Source organism: Odocoileus virginianus, chromosome 29 (genome assembly GCF_023699985.2).
Source record: "Odocoileus virginianus isolate 20LAN1187 ecotype Illinois chromosome 29, Ovbor_1.2, whole genome shotgun sequence".
Classification (NCBI taxonomy): domain Eukaryota; kingdom Metazoa; phylum Chordata; class Mammalia; order Artiodactyla; family Cervidae; genus Odocoileus; species Odocoileus virginianus.
Window position 1 is genome coordinate 6703953 of NC_069702.1, and position 15420 is coordinate 6719372.

Genomic DNA, 15420 nt, shown 5'->3' on the forward strand with positions numbered 1-15420 from the left:
CCTTCCATCTCCCTTAAGCTACTGACTCACCTACCACTCTGTGCTCTCACCTGTAAACAGGACCACGTCCCCTTGGCAGAGCTGAGGTTAGGAATGCAGTGAGATTGCAGTTAGAGGGTTTAGAGCAGCGGCTGCACCATAACAAGGACCCACTAAATGGTTCTGACTCATGGAGGTGAGGTCGGGACGGGACTGAAAGGGCGCTTCTCCTTCGAAAAGGCAGCAAAGCAAGGGCCTCGCCCTAAGGTGGGGGTGGCCGAGGGTGCTTACGGAGCTTCATTCATTACCTGCAGCCCCCTTGTCACCTTTCTCTCCTTTCCTGCCGTCTCTACCGTCCCGTCCTGGAAGGCCGATCCGACCGTGGGGCCCGGGGGAACCGTTCGCTCCGGGGGGGCCTGGAGGCCCGGGCAGGCCAGGAATGCTACAGATATACCTTGGGGAGTAGCTCTCTCCTTTGAACTGATGACCCCGCGGTTGTCCACTGGCGCAAATGGCAAAACTTGTAACATAGAGCAAGACAAACATCTTTGGCTCTGAAAGAGAAACACATGGACATCAATGCACCCTCTGAGGTGGGGGTTTCAGGATAAACGAAGAGGAGAGTGGGCATTTTCAACAATTCACCCCAGGGACCACCTCGCCACGGATGTCTAATGCCGTGTTGGCCCTCATAATTCCACTTGAGGTTAGTAGCACATTATTCTTCATTATAATTAAATTTATTTATCTTTAATTGAAGGATAATTGCTTTACTTTATTGTGTTAGTTTCTGCCAAACATCAACGTGAATCAGCCAAAGGGATACCTGTGTTCCTTCCTTCTTGAACCTCCCTCCCACCTCCTTCCCCATCCCATCCCTGTAGATTGTTACAGACCCTAGTTTAAGTTCTCTGTGTCATATAGCAAATTCCCCTTGGCTATCTATTTTACATATGGTACATATCACTCTTTTATTAATAAGCTTTATTGTAAAAGCACAATATTATCTTAAATCAGAAGGAAGAAAAATGTATTTATTGAACAAAATTACTTTGGTGGAATGCTTTTGTAAAATTCCTGGTGACTCAGAAAACATTGTCTGAATTAGCACATTACTGATAGTTCTCATTTGGTGGAGATGAAGCACTGATTTTTAAAATTCCAAAATAAATCACTTTGTTGCATTTTTTTTCCCTGCAGGAATTAATGATGGACTTTGAAAAATAATGTTATCTTTTTGTGAAAGTATGCATGTTTTTGGCTTCCCTGGTGGTTCTACGGTAAAGAGTTTCCCTGCCAAGCAGGAGACTTGGGTTCAATCCCTATGATCCCTATGTTGGAAAGGCCCCCTGGAGAAGGAAATAGCAACCCACTTCGGTCTTCTCGCCTGGGAAATCCCCTGGACCGAGAAGCCTGGCGGGTCACAGTCCATGGTGGTGCAATAGAGTTAGACATGACTGAGTGACTGAACAACAACATGCATTTTAAAAAAGAAAAAGAAATGCAAATAAATAAGATAAATATCAACATTATTCTCACCATCCAGAGATAATTGCTGTTTATACTTCCATGTATATGTTCTTCGGTCTTTTTTTTTTTTTTTCTGTACTATGAAGAAAAGTGATACTATGACATTCCTGCAACTCTTTAACTTTTTTCTCACTGAACAATATGTAAGGAATATCTCCCCATGTCAAAAATTTTCATAACATTAAAAACATTTTTGCATTTGTCTCTATGGTCCTTTATGTACACCATTTCCCCTTATAGATCTTTGTTTCCAGTTTTTTGTTTTTTTTTTCCAGGATAAACACCATGCTAGATAGACGTCTTTATGTCTAATCTTTGTATGCATCCATAGTTGTTTTCTTAGAATTTATAGACTTTTTAAAGTAAGCGAAGGGAAGTGACATTTTCAGGAAAATCATGTTTTCCACTTGCTAATCATATGTAATGCCAATTAGTGTTAATTAGAGTTCTTTGCATGCCCTGAGTGGGAGGTGTCTCAAACTTTAATTTAAAATCTGTAGGATGGAATACTGTAGTGTCCCATTAAGATGTTAGTCTTGGGGCTCAATTAAATAGTTGAGTGAAATTAAACCATGCAAGTTGCCATGTGCCCTGAGTGAAATAGGCAACAGGTCTCATCAGCTCTGATCTAATAGGATTTTTTTTTTCTCCACAGAGCTTGGATGCTGACAATGATGGATCATCTATTAGCATCACATTTGGCATATAGATGAAGTGGTGGGTAGTTAGGCTGGGGACAGTTGATTTTCTAGGCTTAGGGCTGTCAGCCTCTTGGGTGGGGGAAGTATACATGTGGTTTTGGAATGGTGTAAATGAGTTGTTTTTGTGTGGTTGGACCTGTGCTTTAATAAGAGATCTGTACAATGCTTGATGTCTATGCCTGGAATGTCCTTGTCCAAAGGAAATAATTATAACTTGTGAGAAAAGCAATTGGATAGAGTTTCTTTATTTTTTGACAACCACATCAGAAAATTAACCAGCACGCTGTACCACTTGGGGAAATTGCAACATCTTGGAATCAGATCCAGAAATTTGCCAGAGCCTAGGAATGACAAACTGAGAAAAACAGAGTATACATGTGGTTCGAAATAAGTCTGATTCCTAGAAATCGTATTTAGTGAAAAACTGAAGCAGCTTATCCAAATATAGGCTCTAAATCCTTGACCAAATCTCCATGTTCCCAGTGCCCCTGCCCTTCATAAAAAGAAACTCTAAAATAATGAAAGCGAACATTTTTGCTATTCTCTGTTCAGAGCACAAACTCAGAATTATTTATCCTATTACTTTACTGGAATGAAGGCACTTTCTGAAAACCTCAACAGATCAGATAAACATATCAGTCTTTCCAAAAGTGCCTCAGATGAGAGAAAATGGAAAGAATCTTTTCATCCAAATCCTTGTCAGTTAAAACAAGACATGGTTATTAAATTGCTACTTTCTTTCCCTTCGTAGAAAACTGATTAGAGGAAGCTTTGAGAAGGGATTTGAAAGAGAAGAACAGGTACTTATAAGGAAGCTTTTAATCAGACCAGGAATGGATTGTTGTAGCTGAGCCCAGGAGCTGGTCCTAGGAGGGATCTGAAATGATCTGGAGGGAGGATGCTTTGGGCAACGGCATCTCAGACACTGGTGGAGATGCTGAAACACACACGCCAATCATTGGGGATCAGTCTATGGAGGAGCATGTGGTCAAAGTTGAGGTTATGATGGATAGAGGGTGTAGAAATTTTAAAGATGTGCTCAGAAGAAAGGATATTAACATTTCCTCAATGGTGAAGAATCCTCTTGCCAGTGCAGGAGACCCAAGAGATGCGAGTTTGATCCCTGGGTCAGGAAGGACCTCTGGAGAAGATAATGGCAACTCTATCCAGTATTCTTGCTTGAAAAATCCCATGGACAGAGGAGACTGGGGGGCTACAGTCTGTGGGGGTCACAAAGAGTCAGACACGACAGAGTGACTAAACAACAGCAAAAACAACAAGCCAGACCATGGTGCTCAAAGGAAGGATAAATTAAAACGAAAACTGATGTAACCATTGAATAAATGATGGCCACTCATTGGCAAATGCACTGGAAAACTGCTTGCGCAATAGTCTAAATGTCTAAGCATTCCCAGTTAGAAGAGTTTGAAAGGCCCTCAGAATGGTTATCCATTAAAATTCCTCATCAGAATTGAGGGATGAGGTGTTGTGGTACCTGATGAATGATAACACGATGATGAGTGACTAGTCAAGGCTTGGGACTCGAGTCATCAGGATAACAAGGGAATGTGAGTTAAGATAGAAAACTACAGGGGCTTCCCTGGTGGGTCAGATGGTGAAGAATTTACCTGCAATGCAGCAGACCTGGCTTCAATCCCTAGGTCAGGAAGATCCCCCTGAAGAAGGGACTTACTACTCACTCCAGTGTTCTTGCCTGGAGAATTCCAGAGACAAAGGAGCCTGGCAGGCTATGGTTGCAAAGAGTCAGACACCACTGAGTGACTCACACACCCACCCACACTGTGGGATCACCTTGTAATTGTCCTTCATTTAAAAGTCAAAAGCCTCGTGGTACATGATCTACAAGGTCTTACCTTGTCCACTTCCCTCACCTCCTTCCCACTTCCCCAGCTTCAACCACAAACTGTATTGCTTGATGTCTCTTGAAGACACTAGGTATGCTCTGCTATAGGACCTTCACACTACCTCTTCCCTCTCTTTGGATCTCTCTTCTCTAGGACGCCTACACGTCTCATCTCCTCATCTGCTTCTGTCTTTGCTCAGATGCTTCCCTTTCATTAAAGACAACTCTATCTCCTTAACTAACATCACAAACCATCTCCTGGTCCCTGCCCTGCCTCATGCTGCTCTAATATTTCTCTTGTCCATTGCTCGCATCATCCTCTAATTTATTAGATTATTCTTATTTAAATACTCTTTATTTATTATTAGCAATGGATTATAATATGAAATACTTTATTAAAATTTTTATTTTTATGTATCAAAATATTTTTAATATCTTTTTCTGATAGAATGCAAGCTTCATGAGAGCAAGGATCTTTGCCTTAGCCACTGATGTCTAGAATAGTGCTTGGCATAAAAAAAATCAGGTTGGGCAGAGGAGATTGTTTTGGGAGGGAGGTGTGATTTTTTGGGGGAAAAAGGACTAGAGAGGAATTATAGAATATGAGAATATTACAAAAGGAAGAGGAAAGAGAGGACTTAAAGAAATATTCCTGGAGTCTATGGGTTCCTTTCGCAGTGTTTGAGAAACACAGATAAAGGACTTAAGCTGTTTTAAGTGTGTATAGTTTAGAGTTTTTAAAATGTTTGTTTTTTGTATAGCTAAAACATGCACATACATTAAATTTTTAAAAAGAGATGTGCAATAAAAAGGAAATATCTTCCCCTTCCCCACTGTCTCCCAGACATCCAGGTTCCCTCTCTAGGGGCAACTCCTGTTGCTTGTGACTTCTGTGTCCTTCCCCTTATAAAAAGCACTGTATGCAAATTCTCGCACCTTGTTTTTTCACTTAGCTTGGACATCTTTCCATATTAGCATATAGATAAAGCTGCCTCATTCTTTTTTTAATGGTTATAGAATATCCATCATAAAGGTGTATTATATTTAACAGGTCACCTATTGATGAATATTTGGGATATTTTTATCCTTGTGCTATTCCAAACAATAGTGCAATGGTATATATATATATATATATATATATATTCTTTGCATGTGGTTTATGACATGAGCAGCAATGGCACTTCCTAGTTTGTTTTTTCACTTTGTTCGTGTATTTTTTAAAATCTTTTTATTGTGAAAGTATTTTTTTGAGGTTCAATTTCTTGTGCTTAGAAGGTCGTTCCCATTTCAAGATAACAAGAATAATTCTACTTTTGTTTTAGCTTTTTGTTTCATTTATATATTTAAAAATTTTAGCTGCTCAGTTGTGTCCAAGTCTTTGCAACCTCATGCACTGTAGCCCACCAGGCTCCCACCAGAATTTCCCAGGCGAGGACACGAGTCGGCTGCCATTTCCTTTTCTTTGTTTCATTTTTCATGTTTAAAATTTGAGTTACTGGAAATTTTTCTGGTAAGAAGTGTGAGGTAGGGATGCACCATTATATTTTCAACACTTTGCATTAAAAGATCCATCCTTTACCCATTGGTTTGCAATAAATCTGGTTATTTTGGATGAGAATAAACTATGTGAGTCATGAGTCTATACACATTACAACATTTTAAAAGCTTTTTGAGGTTTAATGTGAACATCATAAAACTGACCAATTTAAAATATACAACTCAATGTACACCACAATCTAACTTTAGAACAGTTTCAAAATTATAAAAGGAAATCTTATACATATTAGCACTCACTCCTCATACAAAATACCCTGAAAGATTGCATTGAATTATGTAAATTTATGTAGAATTTGTGTTAAAATGTATTTTTCCCCACTATTGTGTTCCTTTGGAGTTATAAAATTAAAAGTCTGGAACTATTGCTAATTTGAACAGATCTGTCCTGGATATTAATTGTAAATGACTCTCTATGCAGTTTTTCTGTAAGGATTACAAAGTAACAGAACTTTAATTCTTTTGAATACATATTTTTAAAATTATTCTGTGGTACTGTAGATTTCAAAACCTTCATGTTAATGTGCATTTTGAATCTGTAATGTAGGAATATATAGTATACAGTGTTTTACAAATCTTGGTCATAGAACCCTTTGTTTTTGTTAAATTAGCTATGTAAAACACTTGGAAAAACACTGGATAGATTAATGCAAAGGTTCAACTTTTAGAACATCTGTCCACAGTTTGAGATCTTTCTGTAAATTATATGGTTTTCCTTTATTGTGAAATAAAATAAACGCATGCACACATGGTCATCTAATACTTGACAAAGGAGCCAATAATACTCACAAGGCAAAATATAGTCTCTTCAATAAATAAATGGTGTTGGAAAAACTAGATATTCACACACACACACACAAAAGAAAAAAACAATGAAACTGGAATCCCGTCTCACACCACTCAGAAAAAAACTCAAAATGGGTTAAAGACTTAAATGTGAGGCTGAAAAATCATAAAACCTCTGGAAGAACAGATAGGGAAAAAGCACAGTAACACTGGTCTTGGCAACAGTTTTGGGGATATAACACCAAAAGCATAAGCAACAACAGCCAAAATAAACAAATGGGACTACATCAAATTAAAAAGTTTCTGCACAGCTAAAGAAATGATAAACAGAATGAAAAGGCAAATATGGGAAAGAAAATACTTGTCAATCATGTATCTGATAAAGGGTTAATATCCAAAATACATAATGAGCTCATATAACTCAATAGTAAAACCCAAATAATCAAATTAGAAATGGGCAAACAATCTGAATAGGCAGTCTTTTCCCAAAGAAGACATATGAGTGGACAGTGGGTGCATGAAAGATGCTCAACATCACCAATCATCAGGAAAATGCAGATCAGAAACACATCGAGCTATCACACATATGGGAATGATTGTCATCAAAAAGAGAAAACAAGTGTTGGTGAGAATGTGGAGAAAAAGAATACGGTACACCCTTGATGAGAATATGAACTTGTATAGCATTAGAAGAAACAGTATGGAGAATCCTCAAGAAATTAAAATTAGAACTACCATATGACTCAGCAGTCCCACTTTTGGGGTATATATCTGAAGGAAATGAAAATCATTAACTTGAAGAGATATCTGAATTCCTACAAAAAAATCTAATTCAAAAAGTATATCCACCCCAATGTTCATAGCAGTATCATTCACACTAGTCAAGACATGGAAGCCACCTAAGTTTCCTTTGACAGATGAATGGATAAGGGAAATATATGAATGAGTAAAGGAAATATATAAAATATACAGTGGAATATTATTCAGCCACAAAAAGGAAACTCTGCCATTTGCGACAACAAGCGGAGCCTGAGGGCTCAAGTGCACACGGCCCTAAAAACAGCCCAGATAGGCAGGATTTGAACCGAGCTCTTTTGTCTCGCAACACTTGGGTTTTTTCCCGACATCATGTGAGAGAAACTGTAGCATGACTTCATGGCAAAGGGCTTGATTACTAATTCAGTCTGAAAATGTGTTTTGCCTGGAAGTCATTAGAAGGATAGGTAAGCATGGCTGCCAAAGCGAGATACATCCTTGGCTTACAGGGGAAAGGATTTCACAACAGTGGGCTGTGTCCTCCCCGGGGCTGTGAGCAGGACAGGACGAGAACTGAGGTGCTCGCACCCCAGAGCCTTCTGTCTGTGCTTCCTCAGCTCTGCCTTGGGGGGCCCGGGTTTTCCTTCTCAGACCGCCTTCTGTTGACCATGAGGCCCCTCCCTCTCCGGTCCCTACTCCACCCTCCATGGCGGAGCAGCCACGTGGTGTGATGGCTGACTCTTGCTTTTTCCTGCACCAGAAGGTAAACTCCATCACTGACACTTAGGACAAAGACCGATCTACCGCAGAGGCTCAGCACAGGTTGAGTGAAGGAAAAGAGTTAATCGATACTTATTCTTATCAACAGCTTCTGATTTATAAAGCTCTGGCTGCTTTACATAAAAGGCAACGATGGTACAGCGACAATCAGTGCTGACATTTGTCAGTTTGTTGTCTGTTTGACACGTGAAGCCCTGTCTTCCCAAAGACCCTCTCCTGGTAGGTCAGACAGGGAACCCATGTGCAGAGAAGTCAGGCGACTTGTCTGCAGTAACAAAGCTAGCGCTACACCAGGCATTTGAACCCAGGTCTTCAGTTTCATGGATTCTTCTTCCAGAGCTATTTGCTTCATAAATGTAAAAGCTACCATAATGAAACAGGATGTTGCAGCTGCCATCTACCAACATGCTGAAAAAAGAGTAAACACCATACCTTGCTCTGGGATGGGGGTTGCTCCAGAATTCTAAATCCACAATAGACTGAAGATCTTTCATGAGAGCTCAGAGAAAATCTTGCTTTGGTACCAGACAGAAAAACAGATCCAAGTTCTCAGAGATTTCCAAATAGTTGTGCTAAAAATAATTCTCTCCTTTGGTCCCAAAGAGCCAGAGGCACTGGAAGTCATTCATCGGGTGAGGCTCCGTCAGCGTCAGTTGAAACCACGCTTTTGTTTAAGATAAACCTGGGAGCGCTGTCTTCTCTCCGCCGTTAAGTGTAGAGGCGCCTCCATCTCTCGTGTGTCGTGGCCTCGTTTTCAGATTTGTTTACTTAATTTTTTCCCCTCTTCATTTGTTTTCCGCTGAGTGTATGTTTCAGGGAAAAAAAATTACTCACTGACTGGAAATTAGTTGTCAACTTAGAACAGTTATGTCCTATTTGAGCATTTTCAATGTAGAATCTTCAGATTCTGGACTTGGGCTTGTGTCTCCTGGGATAGCAAGAGGAGTGGTCCCTGTTCTGGGTAAATACGGCAGGAAAATGGTCCCTCATTCTATGTGCTGCAAAGTGGAAGAGGGGGATGAATCTTGTACTTCTGTTTTCTTTGTTCTCTGCTGAATGGATAAATGATCGGGTGTTTTTAGAAGATTAATAGGTCTTTGTTCCTGTAGAGAACTGATCACAACAACTCAAAAAGCAGATGGTTCTCCAAACCCTGTGACGATTCATCGTCAGTGCAATTAGTTTCCTTTTGTCCTTTGGTACGAACTTCACGTATCTCCTTAGCAAAAGTAATATGTAGTTTATGACGGCAGTTATGGAAACTAAGTCACCGAAAAATTTTGTTTTTTATCTTGCTTTCCCTACCATACTTTTCAAGCTACCGAGAATGCAAATTGGAAGAAATACTTCCCACTGGGGAAGTGGGCAAAAGTCACAAATTTGATCAAGAAGACTGGTGGACTCCTTACTCTGAAAAGGTTTATTTTGTCTTGGCTATCTGTCCTCCCATACTTGGGTTAATTGCTCAGTGGGTAAAGAATCTGCCTGCAATGCAGGAGACACAGGAGATATGGGTTTAATCCCTAGGTTGGAAAGATACCCTGGAGAAGGAAATGGCAACTTGCTCCAGTATTCTTGCCTGGAGAATCCCAGGGACAGAGGAGCCTGACAGGCTAAGGTCTTTGAAGTCGCAAAGAGTCGGATATGACAGAGTGACTAAGCAAACACGCACATCCACTGTCAACCCCCAATCTGAACAAAATAGTTTTTTGAATTTTTTGGCTGTGCATAATCTGAGTGCCAATGTAGGGTCACAAAACCAATGCCTTGAGCACAGACATGAGGCAGAGCTTTTGTTAATCAGAGAGAATCCCTGGGTTTATTTTTCTCATCCTCAAAATAAGATGGTTGTGTTTGATATTCCTAAGTCTTCTCATAGTTTTTAAAATTGTTTCATCTCATGATTAATGAGGTGGAACTTAAAAACTAATGTCAGCTCCTGTATATATGCAGGTAGAGATACAGGTCGCTCGGAAGGAGATACTTGTTATTGAGAGAAGTCGCTCAGGTGACCCTGTTAGTGCATAAAGGATGCACTTGATAGTGGCTTGATGAAGACTTGCCTCTCAGGGACCCTTGAAAGGAGAGGGGTTGAGATTGTTTACTTAAAGCCTCCAAGGCCTTCCAGAAAGGAAGGAATCAAGGGCCCAGCTCCTTCTCTCCATGATGCAAGTTTAAAGAGTAGTCATGGACAATAGGATTGGCCTGATCCAAAGTCTGCTGTGAAGAAAGGACACTGTGGACCAGAGGATGGAACTGAGCTGGTGGTATGTGGGAATCTGGGCCACAAAGCCTCAAGGATCTGTGGCTGGCTGATTATGGTAGAATACATGGATGAGGCTGACTGTTCATTGGTCTTCAGTCATTCTGTCATGGCGGCTCTCCTTTGGGAAACAGTGGTTGAACACACCATGGTGAATTAAGAGGGTCATCATATTGAAGCCTGGTGAGTGAGTGATAATGAGGTCATCGAGAACATCTCCTGCAAATGGACAAGCATCTACTGGACTCTGCATAGAGTGAAGCAGTTTGCTAGAAGTTAAAACAACAAGGCAAGTGGACCATCAGAGGTTTTGTTTTTCACTTTCTGCCTGAGTTAGAGGTAGAAAGGACCCCATTCCAACCAAGAAAGCCCTTAGTATTCTTAAACTGTTCATGGAGGGAAAGGATTTAGATTGTGACTAGTGTGTATGTGATCTTAGTCACTCAGTCGTGTCCCATTCTTTGCGAACCCATGGACTATAGTCCACTGTAGCCCACCAGGATCCTCTGTCCATGGGGATTCTCCAGGCAAGAATACCGGAGTGCGTTGCCATGCCTTTCTCCAGGGGATCGTCCTGACCCAAGGATCAAACTGCGGTCTCGTGCATTGTAGGCAGATTCTGTATCAGCTGAGAAACCTGGGAAGTCGCTTGACTAGTCTACCTACTAATAAAAGCAAATGGGAACCTGAAAAGCAATTGGAAGAAAAAAATGGCATGACTATATTTGAACTTGAATTAGCACACAGATCATAGAGGCTGAATGTTTCCATTAGTTCACTCCTAGGGTTGCACCACAAAGCAACTCACTGTCATGTGTAAGAAAATCCTGACTATCTCACTTACAGGAATCTCCCCACACTCCCCTCTGAGGTCTTCTAAAAGCCTGGACTGGAATTGCAGTCCTTATAATCTTAATTACCAGAATGCCAGCCTGTGGATATGTGTTATATATATTTGTATACAAGTGATGACTTTATTTCTATTGAAATATAGCTGATTTACAATATTGTATTAACTTCTGGTATACAGCAAATTGACTCAGTTATATATATATTTTCCTTTATAGTTTCTTACAAGATATTGAATATAGTTCCCTGTGCTATACAGTAGGATCTTGTTGTCCATCTCTTAAAACATTTTATATGAAGTAGTTGTTGATGTTTTCAGTTGCTAAGTCATGTCTGACTCTTTGTGACCCCATGCACTACAGCACACCAGGCTCCTTTGTCCTCCATTATCTCCTGGATTTTCCTCAAATTCATGTCCACTGAGTTGATGATGCTATCCAACCATCTCATCCTCTGCCGCCTCCTCCCGCCACCTTTTATTTTAAACTTTCCTATGAGTTTTTTTCAAACTCTTCCAATGAGTCAGTTCTTCGCATCAGGTGGCCAAAGTACTAGAGTTTCAGTTTCAGCATCAGTCTTTCCAATGAATATTCAGAGTTGATTTCCTTTAGGATTGACTGATCTGATCTCACTGCAGTCCAAGGGACTCTCAAGAGTCTTTTCCAGCACCACAATTTGAAAGAATCAATTATTTGGCACTCAGCCTTTTTTATGGTCCAACTCTCATATCTGTACATGACCACTGGAAAAATCATAGCTTTGACTATAAGGACTTCTGTTGGCAAAGTGATGTTTCTGCTTTTTAATATGCTGTCTAGATTTTTCACAGGCTTCCTGCCAAGGAGAAAGCATCTTTCAATTTCATAGCTTCAGTCACCATCCACAGTGATTTTGGAGCCCCCAAAAAGAAAATCTGTCACTGCTTCCACTTTTTCCCCTTCTATTTGCCATGAAGTGATGGGACTGGATGCCATGATCTTTAATGGGTATTGAATTTCAAGCCAGCTTGCACTCTCCTCTTTCACCCTCATCAAGAGGCTGTTAAGTTCCTCTTCACTTTCTGCCATTAGAGTGGTATCATCTGCATATCTGAGGTGGTTGATGTTTCTCCTGGCAATCTTGATTCCAGCTTGTGATTCATCCAGCAAGGAACTTCACATGATGTACTCTGCATATAAATGAGTACATGTCTCTTACGTCTCCTGCATTGGCAGTTGGGCTCTTTCCCATTCGGACCACCTGGGAAGCCTCATATAAAAGAGTATGTATCTGCTAGTCCCAAACTCAAGCTGGGAAAGACTGAGGTTGGGAGGAGAAGGGGACACAGAGGATGAGATGGTTGGATGGCATCATCGACTCAATGGACATGGGTTTGGGTGGAATCCGGGAGTTGATGATGGACAGGGAGGCCTGGCGCGCTGTGGTTCATGGGGTCGCAAAGAGTCAGACATGACTGAGTGACCGAACTGAACTGAACTGAACTGAATCCCAAACTCCTAATTATTCTCTCCCCTCCCTTTCCCCTTTGATAACTGTAAGTTTCTTTTCTATATCTGTGAGTTTGTTTCTATTTTTTGCCTGTTTCTGGTTTGTAAAGAAGTTCATTTGTATATTTTTTAAAAATTAAAAAAAAATTATATATTTTAACTAAGTGCTATCCTATGGTGTTTGTCTTTCTCTAATTTACTTAATATGATAATTTCTAGGTCCATCCATGTTGCTACAAATGGCATTATGTCCTTCATTTTTAATGGCTGAGTAACAGTCTGTTGTATATATGCACCACATCTTCTTTATTCATCAGTTGACAGGCACTTGGGTTGCTTCCTTGTTTTGGGTATTATAAACAGTGTTGCTATGAACATTGGGGTGCGTATAAGTGATGATTTCTTAAAGGGCTTTTCTCATCCACTTCTCTTTGTGTTGGCACCACCTCTGCCAAAGAGCTTAGAAATGGATGAATTTGTTGACTACCAGAGAGATAGATGTGTTCTTATTTTTCTGTTTTAACTTGGCCAAGTTTTAATACTATTTATGGGTGTTCATATTTGCTTTTTCTGTATCATTCATATCTTCCTTAAATTCCTTATAGTGTTTGATGGCAAGGTTTCTTATATTATTAAAATCACAGTATTTTTTTCATTCTGCAATATTTGATTTTTTTCCATTATTTTTCATCTCAGATAACTTTTTATAATCTATGTTTTCCTGGACTTATGTTTCTTCACAGAGAGAACAATTCTTTGAAATAATCTCCTAGTCTTCAGACCTTGACAGAATTAAAGCTTGTTATTGACTATTTCACTCAGCTGTTTTCACACTAATTTTAGAGACAGTGGCAAAAAAAATGATGGGTAGAAAAATATGCTGAGGAGAATATGGTTGTTGTTTAGTCGCTAAGTCATATTTGACTGTTTGCAACCCCATGGACAATAGCCCACCTGGCTCCTCTGTCCATGGGATTTTCCTGGCAAGAATACTGGAGTGAGTTCCCATTTCCTTCTCCAGGGGATCTTCTTGATCCAGGGATTGAACTCAGGTTTCCTGCATTGACAGGCGGATTCTTTACTGATGAGCCACAGAGGAGAGAGTGACTGGAGTAAGAAGTGGGATTCTGTTTTCACCTGCCACTCATGCTCAGGCCAAGGTCTTATTCTGTCTTTCCTAAGGCAGATTTTTTTTTTCCTTTCTTCTTGTGATTTTTTTTTTTCCTGTAGGCTTAACTCACTTTTCAACAGAATTCAGTTCAATCTAGATCGGTGCAATCAATGTTCACGCAGCATTTCACAGTGTGCTGGTGAAACAGCTCTCAAAAAAAATGGCTCAGATTGGTAGCTTTGTCAATTTCCTTGGTGTAAATACTCCCATCAGAGCCAGTTTCAAGCTACCAACCTGATTTACTGAAAGCAAAGCTGTGAAGAATTGCCTGTTGCTTGCTGGTCTCAGCTAATTCAGCACAACACTGAGAATACATACATACATACATACATACATATATATATATATATATATGTCAATTCTAGGTACTAGAATTATTTTAAAAAGAAGATCCTAGCTTATGTGCTAGGGCTTCCCTTGTGGCTCAGCAGGTGAAGAATCTGCCTGCAATGTAGGAGATCTGGGTTCAATCCCTGGGTTGGGAAGATCCCCTGCAGAAGAGAAGGGCTACCCACGCCAGTGTTCTGGCCTGGAGAATTCCATGGACTGTATAGTCCATGGGGTTGCAAAGAGTCAGACACAGTGGAGTGACTTTCACTTTCTCAGCTTATGTGCAAAGACATTACATCATTTTCTCCTTTAATCCTCACCCTAACCTCTTTTTAAAAATTATTTATTCATTTATTTTTGGCTGTACTGGATCTTTGGGGCCCTGTGTGGGCTTTTTTCTAGCTGTGGTGCATGGGCGTCTCACTGCAGTGGCTTTCTTGTTGCTTCCGCAGTCGTGATGCAGGGGTTTAGTTACCCCGCAACACGTGGGAACTTCTGGGACCAGAGATTGAACAGGTGTCCCCTGCCTTGGCCGACAGATTCTTAACCACCGGACCACCAGGGAAGCTCACTGTAACCTCTTAAGGTGATTAATTTTATCATCCTTCTTTGAAGATGAGGAACTTAGGCAGGGTGACCCACAGTGGGCCCACGTGACCCTTCTGCCACCTGCCATAAGGTCTTGCTGACTTTGTAAGACCAGGTTCCTGCATCTGCATTCAGAGCTGGCAGTCGGTGGCTTTCACACCTGACTCTCCTGACCCCCTCTTCTCCTCCCCACAGCTCTGGGTCGGGCGGGAATCTTGTCTTTCTAGCCTCAGGGCCTTGCTTACATCACCTTCTCTGGCTTGCACGTCCCTGCTAGCCATGTCTGTCCCACGTCCTTTCTTCACCTCCTCACTTTTGCCCTCCGTACACGTCACGTTCTCCAGAAAGTCTCCCTGAGACTCAGCAGGTGCAGCCTTTCTTTCCCTCGAAGCCTCTTAACAGATTGTTTAGGTTTCTCTTATGCGTCTTAACTCATGGATTCTTAACTAGATCTATTGCATCCGCACACCAGTGGATTGGGTGCAGGTACTTAACTTCTTTCAAAGGCTGTATGGGCAATTCTGAAAGCCTCAGCGGCCAGGCATTGGGAATCTTTCCCTTATCTACTTCTGCTCAACTGATGCCTCCTCTGTTAGTCTTTCCAAGCCAGGGAGTGTTAGTGATATAAATCTGATCTGGTCTTCTCACTCTTTCTTCCTGTTTTTTTTTTTTTTAATTCATCACCTCATCACATATTTATTGAGCTCCTATCATATGCCAGATATGGAGTGGTTGATCTTGGTATTCAACGGCGAGCAAACATGGAGCCCTTGGAGAGAAAA

At 40.8% G+C, this 15420-nt stretch overlaps 1 protein-coding gene across 5 annotated transcripts in view; it reads right to left on the reverse strand.

Moving 5' to 3' along the window:
- C1QTNF7 (C1q and TNF related 7) overlaps window positions 1-15420 on the reverse strand; it is a 127149-nt gene that overhangs the window by 8328 nt on the left and 103401 nt on the right. For 2 of the 5 annotated variants that reach the window (XM_070458104.1, XM_070458106.1), the window contains exon 2: window positions 434-533. In XM_070458104.1, the coding sequence (XP_070314205.1) occupies window positions 434-509 (76 nt within the window). In that variant the 5' untranslated portion in view covers window positions 510-533. Of the gene's footprint in view, window positions 1-287; window positions 534-8382; window positions 9219-15420 lie in introns of those variants that run through there. The other 3 variants (XM_070458105.1, XM_020891231.2, XM_020891232.2) reach the window with 3 other exon arrangements.